Source organism: Oryzias latipes, chromosome 5, assembly GCF_053564925.1.
Source record: "Oryzias latipes strain Hd-rR chromosome 5, Olatipes_Hd-rR_3.1".
Taxonomy (NCBI): domain Eukaryota; kingdom Metazoa; phylum Chordata; class Actinopteri; order Beloniformes; family Adrianichthyidae; genus Oryzias; species Oryzias latipes.
This window is the reverse complement of record NC_136241.1, coordinates 6,605,558-6,621,095: the sequence shown is the minus strand read 5'-3', so window position 1 is coordinate 6,621,095 and position 15,538 is coordinate 6,605,558. Positions and strand designations below refer to the sequence as shown.

Genomic DNA, 15,538 nt, shown 5'->3' with positions numbered 1-15,538 from the left:
ACAACAGTGAGTCAAGAGATGAGTTTTGCATTTAAAAAAAAATATATATATATAAAGGGAGAGAGAGATTTCATGGAGTATAGCACAAATTCAAATTAACAAAAACAAGAAAGAATGAAAAAAAGGAGAGTTTGACGTAGATTACAATTAGAGGCAAAAGAATAAGAAGACCTGTAAACGGGTCAAAGTGTAAGAATGGTTCTGTGGGTATTTCCAGCTCAGACACATAAACACTCAGCGATGAACATAACAGAAGTGTCCCAGTGTTTGTCTCTCTGTACGCTTTCCTTTAACTTGCTGGAGACACTTTCTCTCCTGATGGAGAGAAAGGTTCTGGGCTTTTGTCACCACCCATTTAAAACTTTACACTTTGGAGTGAAATTGCACAACATCTGGCGTTCTTAACATGTTCTTGTGTCATTTTTCTGATGATGGAAGACACAAATTAAGACATTGTGCTTAAAATTCAGATGCATCTCTGAGTATTTCTTTATTCAAATCACTGTGAGTCAGGAGTTAAAAAAAACAATGTTATTGAAAAAGATTGTAGTTGTGATGGAGAAACTACAATAGCAAGCCAACATACTCCATTCTGATGCATCTACTTGCAGGGAACTATCTACTTGCAGGGAACTTGTCAAATTTTAGAAATGTTCGGTTGGGGGTGTGAGGGGCTGTAAGCTAGCGGGAGAGCGTGTAAACAGATGGATGATGGGAAGTAGGCTTAGTCCATGCCAACAGTCCTCCCCACAACCACAAGCAAGTTTCTAATAACTCCTGCTGTTCTGCAGAAACTGCCTTAGAAAACAACACAGGTTTTTTTTTTTTTTGGCCAAAACCTGCATAATCATATTTAAAAGAAAACTGGGAATAAAATTTACAAATAGATCCAAAGATGTTGGTTTCCTCGCTCTCACCTTTTTCTGCAATACATTAATCTTTCTCTCCTTGACTTCAAGCATGTCCTTCATGTCCCGGATTTCTCCAGCAAGGGTTCCCTTCTCCTCCGTCAGGTCCTGCAGCTGCTTGGTTTTCTTGTTCAAGAAGGATTCCTTCTCCTCTAGACGGAGACGCAGAGCATCCACCTGAAGCCAAACCAACCACAAGAAATGACAGGAAACGCCTGCTTTAACAGCACTTATTTAAAGAGCCACCTGCTTTTAATTGACAACTAAAAGAAGCCAAAGAGCATGCCTGAGTGATTGTTGTCTCTGCAACATGCAACATTTTGTAAGATGCAACCTGTCCAATTAACAGCTCAATTAAAAAAGATTTAAATAAAGTTTTTCCAAAGTGGGACAGGCTCAGCAAACACAGCAGTTACCTCTGTCTGTAGGATGGCAGCACGTTGCTCCTTGGCAGTGAGAGATTCTTTAAGCACCTCAATATGCTGTTTGCAGTCTGAGTTCTGATTGTTGAGGGTCTCTAGCTTTGTCTGAAGAGCCAGCAGCTCTGATTCCTTCTTTGACAACTCCTGCTTCAGCTGGTCGATCTGCACGTCCAAAAAAAGGCAAATGTCTTTAAGCATCATGACTGCCCTTGTGCCAGAAACCTGCCCAAACCGTGAGCTGCTAAAGTTGCACTATTGTCGTTGATGGGCTTTTTTTTCCCCATTAAAAATGCATTTGGGACTGACTCCTGCATTGATCATGTTTTATACATCCTCTTTATTCATGATTAATGAAAGAGGTCTAAAAATAGATGACAAAACTGCTCTAGCTGCCTAGCTGATGATTGTAACAATGATTGTAAAGCAAAAATTAAAAAAGAACAAATGCAGAGACATCTGAGATATGAATACATACAAAACTGTATTTATATAACAGTAAACCAGGTAAGTTTAGTTGAGAATCCAATAAGCTGTTGAGGCTGCTGCTTGTATGCTAATTATGACAGAAAAGTTTGTACACACTTCACATCATATGGATTTTTTCCTGGGGCAGTACTTTACTGCATCAATTGGCACAGGCTTCTACCTTGGTCTTCATAAACTTGGAGTGGTTCTTGTAGACCTCCATCTGTTTGATCTCCTCCTCTCTGTCCTCTGTGTTCAGTAAGCTGTTAGCCTTCAGCATTTGGATCTCATCCTCCAGATCTCGAATATTGCGCTCCAGAGAGGCAATTTTGGTGTCCTGGAGACAAAAATGCAAAGGAGACGCACCTCAAAATCCAGCCTCGCCTGTCCATGAAAAGCATGTTGCAGCTAAACTACAGAGAGGAGCCCGAGGAGGGTGAGAGCCGAAGAGCTTTAAAAAACACTCAGACAGAGAGAGAGAGTCGCAGAAAATGGGGGAGCAGCAGACACGGAAAGTAAACGGAGGAAGCTTTTTGGTCAGGTAGAGAACAACTGCACAGTCGGCGAAACAAAGCTTTCTACCAGCTCCCTGCAGGGGCTCAAAGGATTAATCACCATTGGGAAATATTGAGCACACATCCAGCACAGACAGATTCTCCAGGACTTTGGAAAATTGTTAAACAAGGAAAAGAAAAAGTAAGCAGCTGCAGCTTTTGCAGTGGCTGCTTGCAGATAAATTCAGAACCCTCTCTCTGGACTGTGATGGCGAGTGCTGCTGTAGCTTCACGGCTTTTTAAATAAATAATACAACATCTTCAAGATTAGCCATGGCTCATCTCCCTGTCCAGCAAAGCATGCACGGAGAGCATGTATCTTGCTCTCCTTTTAGGACTCTTTCGATTTTCTTTTAGTGTCTCTGAACTTGTGAACTTATGGTCGTTGGCGGGCTTGGTCACAGCGTGCAACAGAGGACCATTTTGAATGTTTTAGCAATAAAGAACGGCAGATCTGAGAGGTCTGTGTCGATGCGAGAGCCCCGCACACGTACATGCACTTTGAGATTCTCCTGCACCTCACCTAAGACTCTGTGTTACGAGAAGAAAAATTCCATGTGAGCTGACATTTCTGCAAACGACATGAGACGGCGTACCTTGAGAGGTGGTTTTATTCCATCCACATGTGTCAGTGGTGCATCAACCTAGTCAGTAAATCCTGCTCTTTATCATTCCTTGGATCTGTATGTCTCTCTGTCTCTCTACCTTCCTGCATACTGTCATAAACAACCACACCTGTTTCCATGGCAGCAGCAGGCAGGCTATATGCTGTGCACTGTCTCTGGTGAGTGAAGAGGAGAGGGCGGGAGGGCTGTAGACCAGGAGAGGGAGGGAGGATTATTCCTGCTTCCATCAGCATCAGCAGAGCGATGGGAAAAGGAGAGATGGAGGGTCTTCCTCTATAGCACAGGAGGGGGCAGGACTTTCCTCCCCATGTATGAAAATCAACAAGATCCGCGAGCCCTGGTGCCACGTGACGGCGCCTGAAGAGGCAGGGGCTTGCACAGCTCCCATCCAGCCGAAGAGGGGCTGTGTCAGCTCAGCGATGATGTCATGATATATTTTGAGGAAGTGATGTCAGGCCTCTGCAGTGAGGCTGGGGGTGTGTACGGCAGCTCTGTGGTTCGATGCAGCTGACATTTCCACTGCTACAGTGGACTGCTACAAAGATGCACACAGGAGGGACCGTTTCCATCCTTTGCAAAAGAAACTAAGCACATTTGGGAATCTGAGTTTGTTTTTTATTAGCTAAAGATTTTAAAGGAAATTTCTGCAAACTTGGGTGGGGGGACTTCACATGCGAAAAAAGGGTCTTTCGTGATGTCGTGCACATCCTCGTCTCTGTGCTTGATAGGCAAAAGAAAACAGTTGAAGACTCTTTAAAAGCTGAATTTAGTATAATAAATACATTTAAAAAAGCTTGAAAAGCGCTGAATAATGCTTATCTGTGCAAAGTGTGAGAACCAATCTCCTGCTACTACTTGTCATATCATCTTAGCTTCTCAGTTCGCCACACCCTTTCCAAAACGTCCCCATGGAGGAAATGCTGAATGGCTGTATTGAACTGCCTTTTGTTCATGTTTACACGCCAGGCTTGTGATCTGATACGAGGCAACCTACAAATGTGCTGACAACTGACTCAGCAGCCTGGGACCCAAAAACAGCAGATGCAGAAAACACGTCTTTCAAAGCCCAGCTGGTTAACAAACCACACTGCTCATGGGCATCAACCGCCCCAATTTATGGACACACAACGTCTGCTTCTTGGTGATTGACAGGATGGGACACTACTATTTACTTTGTTCTATCTGTTCACAAAACAAGTTCTTACTTTCATTTCTATAATGGTCTGCAGGGCCTTGGTTTTACTAGGGTCTTGATGGAGCTGATTTCTTCTGTGAAGTTCCTTTAAGAAAAGACAAAATAATATTCTAAGCTCTAGAGAAGATAGAAATCTCACAAAAAAATGTGTTTTTTTAGCATGCAAGGTTTGTCATGCAACAAACATGCCTGCAATTTTCAGTTCACATTACATAATAAATAGAATACAGCAGAAAAGAGAAGTTTTTTCTATGCTCAGCTCTGCCATCTAGTGACAACAACACAAAACACCATCCATCCATTTTCTAAATCCTGTTTGGGGTTCGTGGAGGTCATGTGGTCGTTCCTAACTGAGTACCCACATGTTCATGTCAAAACTGCTGGTATGTCAGAACCACCACTTCATGGGCAGGTTTTGACGGGGGAGGAAGCCAGACAACAGAGTAAACCCTCTGACCTACTGGGAAATGTAAACTACTCTACAAACTCAGCATGGAAACCTCTCAGCTGGAAGGCAACAGTGAAAACAGCCAGGAAGCCATGCAGTCACAAGAATGTAACAAATGTACCTCTCTTAAATGGATGTTTTCCTTCTCTTTTTGATCCAAAATAACTTCCAGGTGTCCAAGCTGGGCTTCTGCTTCGGCGATACGTCTGGCTCGCTCCTGCTCCTCCTCCTCCGATGCCCTGCCTGGCCCAGGAGGGAGACCTTTGCTCTGCAGCATCTCCAGCAGCTGCTTGATTGACTCGTCTCTGGCCCCCAGCGTCTGCTTCTGCGTTTCAATCCTGAGCTCCATCTCTTCCAGGGTCTTCCTCAGCAGGAACAGCTCCTTGGCTTGCCTGTCGTGTTCAGCCTGCAGCCGGCGGAAGTTCTCCTCTGTCAGCTCGATGGTGGTAAAATGCTCGGAGCCGGAGCGGTTTCCGCTCTCCTGCTGCAGCAGGTGGTTGAGGTCTCGCTGTGTCCGCAGCTCGTCCTGCAGAGCCTGGATGGTCATCTGAAGATGCTGATGAACACATGCACAAACACATGCATGTGTACACGCACAAACGGTCGCAGTGCCATCGTTGAGAAACAAGAATGCAGGAAAAAACAAACTTCTTAAAGACCCATTCCGATGAAAATTGGGGTTTTAGTGGTTTTAACACGTGGAATTTTCTGATGATGGACGACATACCTATATCAAGGAATTTTCACTTAAAACTGCATTTCTGAGTATTTATTAATGTAAATCGTTGTGAATCAGAAGCAGAAAAATGCCATTTGACAGAGATTGTATTTGTGACGTAAAAAACATGCTGGGCGGACCACAAACTCCACCTCGATTTGATTTATCCATTTACAGACAAATAGATTCATGAATGTCTTCATTTTCCTTGTCTGAGTTGGCATCTGGCTCAATACGACTCCAACAGTGCTCACTGTTTCTGTTGCACTGGTAATGGTAGGATGGGGATGTGAGGGGCTGTAAGCTAACGGCAGAGCTCTCAGTGATGGGGAGGGGAAGGGGGGCGGGGTTGCTCTGTGCCAACAACTTAGGGGTGAATTTGTAATGAATACTGCTGCTCTGCAGAAACTATGCCTTGGAAAACAACACAGTTTTGTTTTTTGGGGGGGCTGTCCAGTGGTAACGCTTTTAAAATAGATCAAAAGATGATCAGACTGGATCTTTAAGTGAAATTCACTGATAATTTGACAACAGCAGATGAAAACTGTAGTACTTACCTTTTGCCAGCCTTTAAAAAAATCAACCATCTAAAGTTTTTTTTTTTTTTAAAAGCAACAAAACATTTGTTTAAAACCTGGAGATGATCCAAAACAGCTCTTCAGGATCTAAAACAGGAAGTTTATCACTTTAAGTGAAACGCTGCTGAATTTCAGCCACAAACAGACAGAGTACTGTGGTACTCTGAGAAGGATCCACTGCCATCAGCAAAGTACCTGAAGCTGTTTTGGAGATGCCCTTTTTACCAACATGGTAAACCGAGAATTTCCGTTTAGTTTGTCATCAATGTAGGTTTGACTCTCTGTAAACATGTTGGCTCTTTTTTAGCAGAATCCTTTTTGGGCCACTGTCTATCAAGGCTTTTGTTCTGTCTTTCCCCTTAACAAAGAAAAGAGGAACAAAGGATGACCCAAAGACAGAAAATGGCCCAATTCAGGTTTAAATGGCTTCGCGGTTCAATTGAAAAAGAAAATTTCAACCCAGGAACTGTGAAGAGGAAGCGTGTTAGAAAGCAACTGGGATTAAGTCCTTGTTTTCCAAGTTGCAGGAGAGTCTCCATTTCCTTCAAATGTGCCCTAAAAGCTTAGTTTGAGTCCAAACTCCTTTAGAATAATTTTATTAAAACAGGAAATTCAAAAAGGTTTGCTAACTAATATTTTTCAAACAAATGTAATCAATATTTTGTATGGTAAAAAGTAAGTTTAGCCATGGATAAGCATCTCAAATTCCTAAGCTTCTGATTTTAAAGTGATCTTCATATGGCAACAATGGAGAAGATAAAAACAAAAAATGAAAAATGTCTAAGTATGTTAAAGATAGCCTGTGTCCAAACAAAAAAAAGGTTTTTTTTCTCAACAATCATAACCAATTTTTGAGTCCAGAATGTAGAAAACATTGCAATCCTGGGCAATCTCCCATACTATCATTAGAACTGCACACTTAAAAAAGGTTAAATGAATTCACAGAAATAAAATGTGAATTCATTTAACCAAAAACGGCGTCAGGGAGTCAGAAAACACCAGCAAGAAAAGTTTGGCATATCTGTGTTTCTGATTCGGGACGCTCGAATCCAACTCAAGTCAAAGGAATGCTTCTTACATCCACAGCTCTGATAGACATGGACTCAAATGAACAACTTCTACTCCACAAGGAAAACGTTCAGGGAAAGAGGAGTCAGACAGAATCAAGAAAAAAAAGCCTTTACTTCTTCTGAGGGTCTAAAGGGTTCAAAGGTTTCATGGTGCAAAGGGATTGCCAGGTGTAAAAACACGCCACACTAAAGGTGACTCTATGTTGTGCACGCAACACATGGTGCAAACATAGGGACAAACCTTGGTTCTCCTGGCATCCAGCAGCTGCAGAGCATGGACAGAATCAACAGAAAAACAGATGTATGCTGAAACACAGTGTCCGAGTTTGATGCAAACCAAAATGGGTGATCAGCAAATTTTAAACGGCAAATGCATTGGACCATACTTTTTCACAGCAGACTTTCTTTTTTTTTTTTTTTTTGCTAATCATGCTAACACATGTATTTAACACATTATTTCATTTCGGCTTCTTTTATATTTCATTCACCAAACAAGCAGCTCAACTTCCTGGGTCTTTGTGTTTCTAACGGGGCTCAGGTCTGCCATGGAAAACACCCTTTACAAGGGAAAACTAAATATACGTTTACCAGGAAGACCTTTCTGGAAAGAGATGAAAAAAAATGACAAACTGAAAATCAATTCATTTACAGCAACACGAAATACTGACAGTAAAAATCCGAGATTCATTTGGAACTGAAGTTGTGTATGCAAACCTTTAAAAATTGGCAATAAAATGAAAATAATTTACTTATTTCAGTTTTTTAATTGGAAAATGTAGTCAAGGAAAAGCTGAAAATCAACAGTCATTTACGTAGAAAAGCAAATTAATGAGCCATCTAAATCTTAGTACTTTAACAAATGTTTTTGGCTCTTGTAAGAGATTTCTTACTTGTTACTAGAAGATTTAACACAATACCATACATATAATGTATTAAAAATAATAATAATAATAATAATTAATTAAAAGGACAGTTGTTGGAAAAATACTCATCATCATTTAACAAGATTGTAATTTACTGTCTTCCAACCACAGGGGGGCAGTATTTCTGTTGAGAATTTCCTGCTGAATGCTGTCAAACCCACAGTTCAGATCCAGCATCCCTTTCTGATCCTACTCATTTACACATCATCAGAAACTACACAACACTATGTTCATACGAAATAGAACACTGATTCTGTCAAAGAAGACCAAAGCTCAACACAGCTTTATAAAAGCTACACGATATTTTTTCATATCAGTAAAATCCAACTAGAAATGTAGCACAAAAAATACAAAACTTTTTACTTCTTAATGTTGATCAGTAATAGTTTTTAATTCAACTGTGACAGTAGTATGAAAATTATTTGATGTTGTTTCAGCCTTTTAACCTGAATTTCTTTTAGTTTTTAACGCAAATGTTCTCCTCCTCTACCAATTCAGCTCTGATCAATAACCGTCTTGATATCAAACTGGAGGAGACTGTCCAATTCTACCATTTGCATAATTGCCCCGTGGTTTCAAATGCCCCTCCATGTCTTGCAGTCTCCTGCAGCAAAGCCTCACTTCCCGTGACTCGCTCATGACTCAGCGGATGTGTTCACTCATTTTTATGGCTTTATGTTTCTGTTGCTGCCTCGGCTTAAAAAAAAAATCATTTATCCCATTTTTCTAGAATGAAGGGGAGACATTCAGCTACAACGATGTCTTCTATGAATTGGAGCATTCGTGGGTTTCCAGCTGTCAAAAAAAAAAAAAACTTTTTGTGAAAAAACAAGAAAATCCCACTGAGAGATATATGAGGCAAGGAGTTCAAACCAGTCAACATTTTAAATAAACAGAATTTTGAGCTGATCTGCCAACAACTTTTCTATACTTGATTTAATGACCAACAATTTTGAAAACAGAAGAAAACAACACAAAATCCAAAAAGTTCCACTTAGGATTAAGAAGTATGAATCAAAACCATCAGGAGTTACCCATGCAGCAGATGTACCATTAGTTAGAGCCTTGCAATGAGTTTTAAGTGCTCAATAGTTGGTCTTAACGCTTTAACTGCCTATTCAACAACATTTTAGAGGACATCTCCACCCGTGCAGCTTCAGAACCTGCTGAAACACCATCAGGGTCATGGAGCCTATCCTCAGCTACTGTAGGGTGAAGGCGGGTTACACACTAAACAGGTCACCAGTCAGTTGCAGGGCTACACACTCACAGTCACACATAGGGGCAATTTAGAGTCACCAATGAACCTATGAAGCATATTTCTGGCCTGAGGGCCTTAGTGCCTGAAGAAAACTCACATATGCACGGGGAGAACATGCAAACTCACATGGAAGGGTCCCAGCTGGGATTTAAAATGGGGCCTTCTTGCTGTGATGTGGGTGCGCTAATATTTTTGTAAAAACATGGCGTGTTTTATTTACTCAACCCAAAAATAAATAAAATAAAAAATAAATAAAATCCTATTTTTTTCATTGGTGGGGTGGTTAAAAGGTTAAAGCACACATGTCAAACTCAAGGCCCGGGGGCCAAATGTGGCCCCCCATGTCATTTTATGTGGCCCCCGAAAGCATAAAAGTTTTTGATTTCTTAAAATAAAAAAATAAAAATTGGTGTGTATTTATTCATATCTAGGGGGAATCTGACTTGAAATATCAGATTGGGCAACTATACATTAGGACTTAAACACTGTCCATATAATCTAACCTGACAGAATCTAATTGAAAAGGATTTATGCTAGAGTTACAAGCAAACATGTTTTCTATGCAACTGTAATTGTCCCTTTCAAAAGTTACTACAAATACATAAATTAGTTGTTTAACATTTAGGAGTAGTTAAGTTTATTTTTCACATTTAGTTACATGTATAAGTTATATCTGGCCCTTTGAGGACAGCCGCTATGCAGATGTGGCCCTCGGTGAAAATGAGTTTGACACTCCTGGGTTAAAGGCTTACTTCCTCCCTCAGTGGCTAAACCCTCAAATTTTAGAGCATGCTAATGTTTTATTAAAGACCAACTCCAATGAAAATACTGCTTTTGCTGTGTTTTTTACCATCTTCTTGTAGCGTTTTCTCTGATGCTGGAGGACATACAGTATATAAAGAACATTTGGAAGGATACTCCGTTTATGAGTATTTCTTCATTCACATTGATGTGAATCAGGGGCAGACAAAAAATGCAGTTTGAAAAAGTCTGTAGCAGTGACATACACCATATTACCAGAAGTATCCAAGGCCGCCTTTACACTGCATTGTTCAAGTGACCCAATTCCGATTTTTTTCCTCTCATGTGGCACAGATCGGATATGACCGGTGAATGTGTAAGCAGGACAAAAGCGCATGGATTCTGTTTTTCTAAGATCGGATACAGGCCTCTCTCATATGTGGAAATAAATCGGAAATAAATCGGATACGTGCATTTGCGTGTGCCATGTAAGCAGACAAATCGGATATTCCCCAGTAAATGCGAGTTGTACGTCAGTGATGTCAATTCAGGACACCACCAACTGAGATCACATGACTTATTAAGGTGCTTTTTGTGCGCTGATTTTGCTGTCAGCGTGTTACCTTTCAGCATCAGGCTTCAGACCGTAGTTGGAAACCGCTGTTATGTCCGGTCCGGTCCGGTCCCGGTCGGGACTCAAACGGTAACTAATCAAGCGGGACACCGTTGCTATGGAACAAGCTAGAAGCTGTTTATTTTTGGGGGGGGGTGTATGATGGGGACAGTGTGTGTGTGTGCGCGCGCGCGCGTGCTTGCGTGTGTGTGCGTGTAACTTAAGGAGAGGAGAGCGGGTGTGAGCGCGGAGCGGGGGACTGTCGGAGAACCGTAAATTAAAAATAAGGTGTCTCGCCCAAAAGTTTTGGAGTCTTTCTTAGCCCACTGGAGGCTGAGGGTTCAGAACGGAAAAGAGAACCCCGAGGAATTCTCCCGTGTGTCATTGCTCAGGAAAGGTTCAACACTTGGATCAAACTGTTAGTACAGCACAACGTCTGCAAACACTTCCTCATTCAAAACTCAGAGAGAGCACATAAGACGGCCGACCAGCCCTCCTTCTTTTCCTCCCCCGTGCATCCCGTCTGGAGCGCCCAAGGCAACGCCTCCTTCCGTCGCCGCCTTGCCTCCATGACAACCGCAGTCACAAAAGTCCAAAGGATGTCCGTGGAAGGCGGAAATGCTGCTACGTAGTCCTCAGAACGTCTACGTTTGACAGTTTCAGCATTGTGTAGTGTAAATGCAAAAATCAGATACGGGTCACTTTTAAAAGATGATGTAAGCGGGTCGTCAAAAAAATCGGATATAGTCAGAAAATCGGATATGGGCATCAAGACCTGCAGTGTAAAGCCGGCCCAAATGATCAGAATCAGGTGTCCTAATCACTTGGTCTGGTCACAGGTGTATCAAATCAGGCACTCAGGCCTGCAGACTGTTTTTACAAACATTCGTGGAAGAATGTTCCGCTCTCAGCAGCTCAGTGAATTCCAGCGTGGAACTGTCATAGGACGGCACCTGTGCAACAAATCCAGTGGTGAAATGTCCTCAGTCAACTGTCAGCTCTATCAGAACTAAATGGATGAGTTTGGGAACAACAGCAACTCAGCCGCCAAGTGGTAGACCATGTAGCCTGATGGAGAGGGGGTTCAGCAGATGCAGAAGCACAAAGAGGTCACCGACTTTCTGCACAGTCAGTTGCTACAGAGCTCCAAACGTCGTGTGACCTTCAGATTAGCCCAAGTCCAGCACGCAGAGAGCTTCATGGAATGAGTCTCCATGGCCAAGCAGCTGCATCCAAGCCACACATCACCAAGTGCAATGCAAAGCGTTGGATGCAGCGGTGTTAAGCACAACGGCGCTGGACTCTAGAGCAGTGGAGACAACTTCTATGGAGAGATGAATCACACTTTACCATCTGGCAATCTGAAGGACAAGTCTGGGTTTGGAGGTTGCCAGGAGAACGGTGCATTTCGGACCAAGTGTGAAATTTGGAGGAGGAGTTATGGTGTGGGGTTGTTTTTTCAGGACTTGACCCTTAATGCTTCAGGATACCAAAACATTATGGACAATTCCATGCTCCCAACCTTGTGGGAACAGTTTGGAGCAGGCCTTCCTCCTCCAATATGACTGTGCACCAGTGACCAATGCAAGGTCCACAAAGACATGGATGACAGAGTCTGGGGATGAGGATGAACTTGACAGAGCTCTGACCTGAACCCCATAGAACACCTTTGGAATGAATTAGAGCAGAGACTGAGAACCAGGCTTCCTCCACCAACATCAGTGTATGACCTCACCAATGATGTTTTGGAAGAATGGTCTAAAATTCCTAGAAACACTCCTCAACCTTATGTACAGCCTTCCCAGAAGAGCTGAAGCTGTAACAGCTGTAAAAGGTGAACCCACATCATATTGAACTCTACGAGTTAAAGGAATGGGATTAAACGTCAGTTTATAAGGGAGTCAAGGCAGGTGAGCCAACACTTTTGATACTACAGTGTAGGTCTTACAGTGGGCGGCCCACAAGCTTCCTGCTTCTCTACATTGGGATGCATCCACTTGCAGACAAATAGACACATTAACATCTTCATTTTCCTCATCTGACCTGGTACCTGGCTTAAAATTGTACAGCCAAATTGATCAGATATTGCTAGCTATTTTTATTGCACCATCGAGGCAGAGAGAGTGTGAACAAAGAGAGGATGCGAAATGAGGGCAGGCGAACTCCATCCACAGCACAGAGTTAAATATCTAATGAACCCCTGCTGCTCTGCAGAAGCTATTTCTTTGAGAACGACACAGGTTTTTTTTTTTTTTTTTTTTAACTTGTCCTGTCCAACAGCTAGGCAAACAGATGAGAGCTGAGGGCCTCTTGTGTTGGACATATTTTATTTTAACAAGAGGGGTTATTCATCTTCAGACAAACCAAAGGTATGTCTGAATAAACCCCTTTTGTAATTGAGGCCAAACTTTATTAATTTCAATCATGTTTGAAAATCTTTGGTGTTGGACCGGACGGAAAAGGAAAGAGGGGAAGAAGAGAGAGGGATGTTAGAGAGGGGGGGGGATAGGAGGGTGATAATAGGAGGGGAAGGGGGGTAAGACCATGAAGCAGCATAGAGCAGACAGGTTTACTGGTTGTTTATCGTTACGGTACGGTTCAAATGTAGTACAAAAAGGGCGGGGCCTGTTCACACACACTCAAATATTATCAACACACCTGCTAGCCGCAAAAATGTCCACATGTCAACATGCACACAAAACAGATAGTGTTCACGAACGCATACCTATGCCTTTAAACCAACTAGTGTGAAATCTTTCATTCATTCAATCATGCAAACTATTAGTGCAAAGGTGAGCTAACACCTGTGCTCAGGTGAGTGTTTATGTTCTTCTAAAATGGATGGTGGAATGTGAAAAGAAGGAGGAGGAGCGCCCAGCCACCCCCACACCCATACCCCCGCCGCAGCAGCAGCGGCAGCCGGAATTCCCCCAACGCCACACGGGAACAGGCAGGGAACAACCGCCCCCCGGGCGACCAAGACCGCCACCCAGGCCAGGGCCAGCAGGACCGCCGCGAGGCCCCCAGAGCCAGAGAGCAGGGAGGCGCAGAGGGAAAGAGAGCGCCGCCCCAGCCCAGCCAGGAAAGCAGCCCCCCGCCGCGCCGGAAGAGCCCAACGCAGGGCCCCACCGGAGAGGGACGCCCACAGCCCCAGACGAGCACCCCACCACCACCCAGGAGTTCCGGGAATCCCCCCGCCCCGACCCCAGGTACGAGCCAGGACCCCCCAAGGGAGACCCGCTCCGCACTCCAGGCAGCCACCCACCCGGCCCACGGTTGGTCCAGGTAGGAGCAAGGCAGGGGCCCGCCGCCCCCGCCCAGGAGGGGGGAACCCCGGGGAAAAAAGGGCGGCCCACAAGGGATGTTATAAATATGGCCCGACCAGGCTCGGCCATGTTGGAAGTTTGGCGGGGCCCAGCGCCCAGGGGCAAGGACCAGGACCCACCCCCCAGGGACACGAACACCCCCGGCTCAGGTGTAATATGAACCCCCCCACCGTGCGGAGAGAGCACCGCCGGGCCCAGGGAGCTGGCACCCAAGGGACACGGCCGCCATCGCCAAGGGGCCCGCACCCCCCACCAGGGAAGGGGTAGGGGACAGATGGACCCAGGTCCCACCTTCCTTGTAAAATGTGTGTGCGTGTATGGGTGTTTGTGTGCATGTGTGTGTGTTTATGTTTGAATGTATATATTGAAGGGGGAGGGGTGTGTGTACTAAGGGGGGTGCAGTTAAAATTGGCGAGTAGGGCACTAAGGGGACATCTCCTGATTACTCACAGTGATGTCCCCTCACCCTCCACACCAAGGGGCCCTAAATGTCTAAGGTGCGGTTAAAATTGGCGGGTAGGGTGCCAGGAGGACATCTGCTGCTTGCTTGCAGTGATGTCCAAGCACCCCCCCTACCAAGGACCCTACATGTCTAAGGTGCAAATAAAACCGAAAGAGGGGGGGCCCACTCCATACGGCAACCATAGGAGGGGGGCCACTCCCAAGTAGCCCCCCCCCAAGGCGCATCGCAGGCTAGACCCCCCACCCCCTCACCCTAATATGCTGCCAGAGAGCCTGGACAGGAGTGCAGAACCACAGTGCGTGCATGTAGCTGTCGGGTAGATTATTATCACAGTGCTCGCAAGTGTCTGAGTTACTGAGACCCATCTTGAACATCCTCTGTCCAGTGTAGTAAATTCTGTGAAGAGTTTTGAGATGGATTAGCTGCAGATTTGGACTTTTTGTCAGTTTAAAGGTGTTTAGACAAAGTTCTGACCAGAAGCTTTCATCTGTGCTGATGCTCAAATCTGCATCCCATTTTTTTGTTGGAAGGGCAATATTGTTATCTAAATTACATAAAAGTTTGTATATTTTGGAGAGAGTTCTATTCATTGAAATATTAATCAGAGTGGTAACTACATCTGGTAGCTTTAAATCGTCGTCTTTAATTTTATACTTTTTAGTAATACTTGATTTAAGTTGCTGATATTCCAAGAAGTTATTTATTCCATGTTTGTCTTGAAGTTCCTGGGGAGTTATGAATCTTCTATCAATAATTACATGCTCTAGTTGTTTTATGCCCCCTGCTTGCCAAGCTGGGAAGTGAATCATTTTTTTGTTAATAAGGATGTCCGGGTTGTTCCAGATGGGTGTCATTTTGCACGGTTGAATTGATGATTTTGATATTTTGAGAAATTCCCACCAGGCTGTTAAGGTGGCATTTATATTAATGCTTTTGAAACAATCCTGTTTTTTAACTGTTTGGCTAATAAATGGTAGCTGTGACAGGTTGATCTTTCCACATAACACCTGTTCCAAGTCTAACCATGAGTTGGTTTCTGGATTATTTTTTAACCATTTTAAGATATATTGTAATCTATTTGCAAGAAAGTATTTGTGGAAATTAGGTAGTTCTAATCCTCCACAGCTTTTTGCAGATTTTAAAGTTTTTAAACTAATTCTTGCAGGTTTGTTGTTCCATAGAAAGCTTGATATGGATGAGTCTAATGTTTTGAACCATTTTAATGGC

The 15,538-nt window shown here is 43.6% G+C and overlaps 1 protein-coding gene across 12 annotated transcripts in view; it reads right to left on the bottom strand.

Annotated features, from left to right (window-relative positions):
- The window catches only part of erc2 (ELKS/RAB6-interacting/CAST family member 2), a 57,339-nt gene that overhangs the window by 26,746 nt on the left and 15,055 nt on the right, over window positions 1-15,538 (bottom strand). For 9 of the 12 annotated variants that reach the window (XM_023954769.2, XM_023954772.2, XM_078946919.1 and 6 more), the window contains exons 3-8: window positions 7,226-7,249; window positions 4,740-5,174; window positions 4,181-4,255; window positions 1,977-2,132; window positions 1,325-1,492; window positions 918-1,085 (exon numbers count right to left, since the gene is read on the bottom strand). In XM_023954769.2, the coding sequence (XP_023810537.1) occupies window positions 918-1,085; window positions 1,325-1,492; window positions 1,977-2,132; window positions 4,181-4,255; window positions 4,740-5,174; window positions 7,226-7,249 (1,026 nt within the window). The remainder of the gene's footprint in view (window positions 1-917; window positions 1,086-1,324; window positions 1,493-1,976; window positions 2,133-4,180; window positions 4,256-4,739; window positions 5,175-7,225; window positions 7,250-15,538) is intronic. The other 3 variants (XM_078946921.1, XM_078946915.1, XM_078946920.1) reach the window with 1 other exon arrangement.